At 35.1% G+C, this 6,216-nt stretch overlaps 1 protein-coding gene across 1 annotated transcript; it reads left to right on the top strand.

Annotated features, from left to right (window-relative positions):
• The first annotated feature begins 924 nt into the window (after positions 1–924).
• LOC112024751 (small ribosomal subunit protein eS1) lies at positions 925–4,002 on the top strand. The gene is made up of 7 exons (XM_065760331.1): positions 925–1,057; positions 1,154–1,201; positions 1,418–1,523; positions 2,837–2,974; positions 3,086–3,271; positions 3,369–3,569; positions 3,687–4,002. Exons 1-7 carry the CDS (start codon positions 1,047–1,049, stop codon positions 3,786–3,788), a joined length of 792 nt encoding a protein of 263 aa, XP_065616403.1. The 5' UTR covers positions 925–1,046; the 3' UTR covers positions 3,789–4,002.
• The last annotated feature ends 2,214 nt before the right edge of the window (positions 4,003–6,216 follow it).

Raw genomic sequence — 6,216 nt, 5'->3', positions numbered from 1 at the left:
AAAAAAAAAAAAAAAAAATAGAATAGCTTCTAAATACATGAGTGAGCACGTGCTCAAAAGCTAGTAATAAATTAATATAATAGGGTGTGAGCTTAACCCCAATACTTTTATTTTTGATAATGATAAAAGATTAGAAGTGTAGCCCATACCCAAGTACTTAAGAGAGGTGATTGTGGTTTTTTTTTTTTTTTGAACTACAATAATTATTCCTGCCTCATAACAATATTAAAGTCACAAAAAATTTCATAATTTTTCTTACAACTTGTAAGGGTGACAAGCTGTGATTGGTGTGAAGTGTAATATCACTTTCACTTGTATTTTTTGTTTTATTTATTTATTTTGAAACTAATTTTATTGTACAATAATTATAATATGTCATCTAATTATTTTTTTTGTCATTAGACTTTGTGAATTATACATCACCAAGAAATGAGAAACATGATAGTTTAATAATAGAGGGTTTTAGTTAGCTCAACTAGTAACATTTTATGTCACTGAATAAAAGATCTAGAATTCGAACTTTGCTTATACTGTAAAACCAATTAATATATTGACATGATGATAAAGAGTAATCATTATGGATTTTGTCATCGAATAAAAGATATGGAGTTCAAACTCCGCCTACACCATAAAACGAATTAGCGTCTTAGCTTGATGATAAAAAATAATTATTATGGAGCACATTCCATAGGTTGAAAAACCATCATATTTATTATTAAAAAAAAATGGTAATTGCACTTAGGAAAGTCCAATATTTGGTAAATAAATTGTTTTTTCCTTTCCCAATATTTTGTGTGGGCCAAATTGGGCTTGATTATTCCAAGTTCCAAGCAGCCCATGTATGGACATCGGGTTCAAAACCCTCGGCATTTTGGGAAATAAACCCATAAATCAGTGGCGCAATTACAAACCCTCGAAGCACCACAGCGTACACATATATATACAAAGCCCATCTTCGTTAGCGCTAGGGTTTGAGTTTTGAGGTCTAGGGTTTTCATTTCAGCTCCCTCACTCTTTGCGCGCCTCTCTCTCTCTAACCCACAACCATGGCTGTCGGGTGCCTTTCTCACTTCTCTCTCTCATTCATGTGAATTTATAAATTTGATTGAGTAATTAGGGTTTCTGATTGTGTTGGTTGATGCCGAAATTGCAGGAAGAACAAGAGGATTTCGAAGGGAAAGAAGGGAGGGAAGAAGAAAGCGTGAGTCTCATTTTCGTTTTCGTTATCATTCATGATTCATTGGTACACCGCATTATATAAACGATACTATAAATTTTTATGAAATTGGGATCTGATTGATTTGTTTTGATTTGATTTTGATTGTTTTTATGTAAAAAAAATGAATTTTTTGTAGAAATCTACTCTGGGTTTTCGTTAAAATGTTTTTCTAATAACATTTTTGGTGATAATTTACAGTGCTGATCCCTTTGCTAAGAAGGACTGGTATGACATTAAGGCACCATCTCTGTTCCTCACTCGCCAGGTCGGCAAAACCCTTGTCACCAGAACCCAAGGAACCAAGGTATGCATATATCCATTATTTTTTGTAGAAATCTACTCTGGGTTTTCGTTAAAATGTTTTTCTAATAACATTTTTGGTGATAATTTACAGTGCTGATCCCTTTGCTAAGAAGGACTGGTATGACATTAAGGCACCATCTCTGTTCCTCACTCGCCAGGTCGGCAAAACCCTTGTCACCAGAACCCAAGGAACCAAGGTATGCATATATCCATCTATGTAAATGTATGCATATATTTGTGGTTGTAGATTTGGTTATGCGAGTTAAGTTGTGTTTTATGTTTGCCTAATGTTTGGTTCATGAGAAATTGGAGGAAAATGGGGCAATGAAATGGAACTGTGGTAATTGTTAATGTTTTGGGTTGGTTATTTTTGAAAGAGTAGGACTCGGGTACAATTCAGGTGAAGTACATTAGGTTCCCTAATTTATGAATTTAATTAATTGGTTAATGCAACTGGGTGTTTGAATTTTATTGGGGTATCCAAGTTACATGACCTAGGAATTGTATCTAAGTTTTTTTTCTTTTGCAAATACGTATTTTGTTGCTTTTCGGGCAAATCAGATATTGGTTTCATGATACTGTACCTTTGGATGTAATGTTTTTCTTGTCCATGAAGATTATTTGATGTTTCCTGGTTGCTGTATGGGTGATTACATTTGTTTTTAATTGATGTGTTGGTAAATCAACTTAAAAAGCATTTGGTGTTTTATGCATTAGTGTGCGAATGAGGTTTTACGGTGTATTTTATTAATAAGAGCGCTACAAGGAGTCCTGCAATCTATTTAATGTGATGTAAGCCAAAATTTACCTTGAATTTGGATGGTGAGTCTGGTTCCTTTTGTTGTCCCTATAACAGTGATACAATTTTCCTCATATGGAATGGTTAGTTCTTTGTTTTCAGATGGGTGCGTGATATTTTTTTTCTTTGGTTTAATAATTTGAGCATGGACTGCTTTCTGTGTAGTGGTAGCATCAAATATGTTTGGATATATTCTCACTGTTGTACCATTTGCAATATTTACTGTTCTAGATATTATGTGTTATCATCTAACGGTGTTGAGCTCTTGAGGGTATCTTTCTCAATTCATGTAACATACTCTGTAGAGTGGCAGTTTGTCCCCTTGTGTTCTGTGTTTTGACACAGCTCATACGAAGAATGACCCCCTCGGTTGGGGAGCTTGTTTTATAGTAGAGTTCAACGACTCAAAAGTGCTTTAGAGTCTTCTATTGAAAAATTACTTTTATTTAATTCTGACCAATTATACAACCATTCTGCTAATCTGTTAACCATTTTGTTCTGCTTTTATTTTACAGATTGCTTCTGAAGGGCTTAAACATAGAGTTTTTGAGGTATCTTTGGCTGATCTTCAGAATGATGAGGAACACGCCTACAGAAAGATACGTTTGAGAGCTGAGGATGTGCAAGGGAGGAATGTGCTCACGAACTTCTGGGTGGGTGGCAAATTATTTACAATTATTTCTTTTTGTTGCAATAGGACACTAGTTGTTTTCATTTAATACTTTATATCTGGTATATTTATTTGGTTTTTCTGCTTAACTCAGGGAATGGACTTCACCACTGACAAGCTGAGGTCACTGGTGCGCAAGTGGCAGACATTGATTGAGGCCCATGTGGATGTCAAGACTACTGACAACTACACCCTAAGAATGTTCTGCATTGGATTTACAAAGAGGAGGGCAAACCAGGTCAAGCGGACCTGTTATGCCCAGTCCAGTCAGATTCGTCAGGTTTGTGTTCCAAGTTCTATTTCCCCCTTTAATCTGATTTGGTGTGGATTAGATAAATTAATATTTAAGTTTCTTTTTTGGCTTTCCCTATTGTCAGATTCGCAGAAAGATGAGGGAAATTATGATATCCCAGGCTTCTTCATGCGATTTGAAGGAGTTGGTTTTGAAGTTCATTCCTGAGGCGATTGGCAGGGATATTGAAAAAGCAACTGCTGGTATCTACCCCTTGCAGAATGTTTTCATCCGAAAAGTCAAAATCCTTAAGGCTCCAAAATTTGACCTTGGCAAGTTGATGGAGGTATGTATATAATTCACATGCTACTTTCCTCTCCTTTTTGGAGTTGGTGTTTCAATCTTTGTCTATTACTGTTAATTCTCTGAATTCTTTATTGACATTTCTGATTATTCTGTTTAGGTTCATGGTGACTACCATGAAGACGTAGGTGTGAAGGTAGAAAGGCCAGCTGATGAAACAATGGTTGAGGGGGAGACTGAACAACCTGTGGTGGGAGCATAAAAAGAAATTTTTTCTCTTGAGTCGTGATAAAGTTTTGCTAATTTGAACAATGAGGGGGCAGAGTTCTGCATAGATTTCTACCTTTGAGAGCTTTGTGTTTTCAATTAGTGGATGTGCAATTTTTATTATTATTTTCATTTTCATTAGCAATTTTCTCTGTTTCATGGAGCTCATATATTTTATGATTAATACTTATTATGGTCAATTTGATGAATATCTATGTAGTTATTGATTTTTTTTTCTTTTGAAGTACCTGTTGATGTTCTGTTGGTTTTCTTGGTTTTTGCCACCCTTACAAAGGTCTCTTTTTTGTAGTTGTATCGTTGGTGTTGGGACAAGTTTTGTGTGAAGGTCAGGTCCTGGTTTTAATCTGCCTTAATACTGAACGAGCTTCTGTCTTGTTTGCAATGGTGCATACTATTGTCAATTGACATATCAGGAAGCTCCGATTTTGACAGAGAAGGTGTAGTTGTAGTTTCATCGAGTTATGCTTTTTGGCACGTAATCTTCTTCTGAAGCTTTCTCAGATGTTTTTATTGAGATAGAGAAGTTGTAGTTCTAGTTTCATCGAGTCTAATGAGTCTAATGATTTTTCGAAACTTCATCAAAATGTTTTGAAAGTAAAGTCATGTTTTCATTACTTGTCTCTTCCCTTTTCTTTTTTAATGAAAGTTCTCTGTACAACTAACTACTTCCAGTGGGTGTATAGTTATCCGTCTTACGCATATTAAGTAATTTCAATAAAGAATCCCTTGTAGTTGACCCGAGAACCATTAAACTGTTAGGCTTGTATCTCTTCCCCATATCTGAAGTGTCAGTTCAAACTAAAATGCAAATAGGGGAAAGAGGATGATTTGGTTACAAATAACTCTCGAGGGAACACATATCAGCTTCTCAGAACCATGAGATAGTGCTGGTGCTGCATAAAATTCGAATTTTGCTTCTTGCTTTGTGCTTTCGTTAAGTAGATGTGCAATTTCTATTATATTTCAGTAGCAGCTTTCTCTGTTTTATGGAGATCATTATATATTTGATGCATTATAAGTTGTTTTTGGTGTATTTGTGGAAGTTGTTTTGTTGGCTTTATCGATTTTTGCCAAAGCAATGCCCTTGCTCAGTAGCATATATAGATAAAATTTTATCACATCAACTCTTTACTGGAGCAAAGGACGAACAAAAGATGTACTAGCCATTTTTGGTAAATTTAATTAATCTTGCCACCTAATTTCGTGATTAGTCCGATTTAGGGTTTGTTCGGCGTTTTTTTCAGTATTTAAACAAATCTTAGCCTCTAAGGCAATTTAGATTTTTAGATGAATAAAAACTAGGGTTTATTTTCAGTTTTTTCGGTGGTTTCTAAAACACTATCACTTTGTAGATTCTTAGTCACCCTAAGATTTCTTTTCAATATTTAAACATGTCATTTTGTGAATTCCTAGTTACTATGGGATATCTTTTCAATATTTAAACGTATTGTAGCCTCTAAAGAGTGAAGATATTTCCCTGATCAAAATATTATAGCGTTAACTAGGAAAAAAAAAATTGAACCTAAAAACAATAAAGTTCCAAGTTCATATCATCTAAAAAATTTGCACATTTCATATCTAACACATCAGTTCAAACTATATTACAAAGAGATTAAAGAAGAAACTGTGCAAAACAAGATTGTTGATTTCCTAACAAATGACTTAAGAGGGAACAAAGTTGTAGCCCTTAGAAAACCCATCTACAGAAGATGTAATCAAAAAATAAAATTTACAAATGATGATGATCAATAGCAATAGCTAAGCCTTGGCATATGCAGAGACTCTTGAACCTCTCTTTTTCTTTTTCTTTGTGCATTCTCTGATTCCCAGCAGTTCCCTGTGCCCTTTCTGTCGATCCTTGCAATATTGGCTATGTCAGTAGTATAACCCAAATCTCGTCGATAATCAAAGGACTTTACACGTGACATTCTGTGAATTCGATGATGACCAAATTCTTTAGAAATCCTTTGGGTGTCAACCTTATAGTTTCTTCCACCATCAACCTTATGCCTACGGTTCCAATCTTCAAGTTTCTTGCGGTAACCATAATGGTTATGGGTTTGATTGACATGATGTACAGGTTCTTGAGAACCCTTTGGAGTATAAACCTTATAGTTACTGTTCCGTTTCAAATCTTGAACTTTCCCGCTGTCACCGTTATGGTAGTGAAATCGGCTCCGATTGACATGATGAACAGATTGCTGAGAAGCCTTAAAATCTTGAACTTTGTCACATCTGTCACCATTATGCTTCAAATCTTGAGAACCCTTTTGAGCAAGAGAAGATCCAAGCTTCCTGCTAGTGTTATCCCAACGAAAATAACATTTAGTTCTCTGAGTCTGAGTTTTAATCTTGGCTCTCTCAGCATTCTCTTCCTCAGTGAATAAGAAAGAGTAATCCCT

The sequence above is a fragment of the Quercus suber genome, unplaced genomic scaffold (assembly GCF_002906115.3).
Source record: "Quercus suber isolate HL8 unplaced genomic scaffold, Cork oak 2.0 scaffold_362, whole genome shotgun sequence".
NCBI lineage: Eukaryota > Viridiplantae > Streptophyta > Magnoliopsida > Fagales > Fagaceae > Quercus > Quercus suber.
The sequence above is the reverse complement of the archived record's forward strand: the minus strand, read 5'-3'. Positions and strand labels throughout refer to the sequence as shown.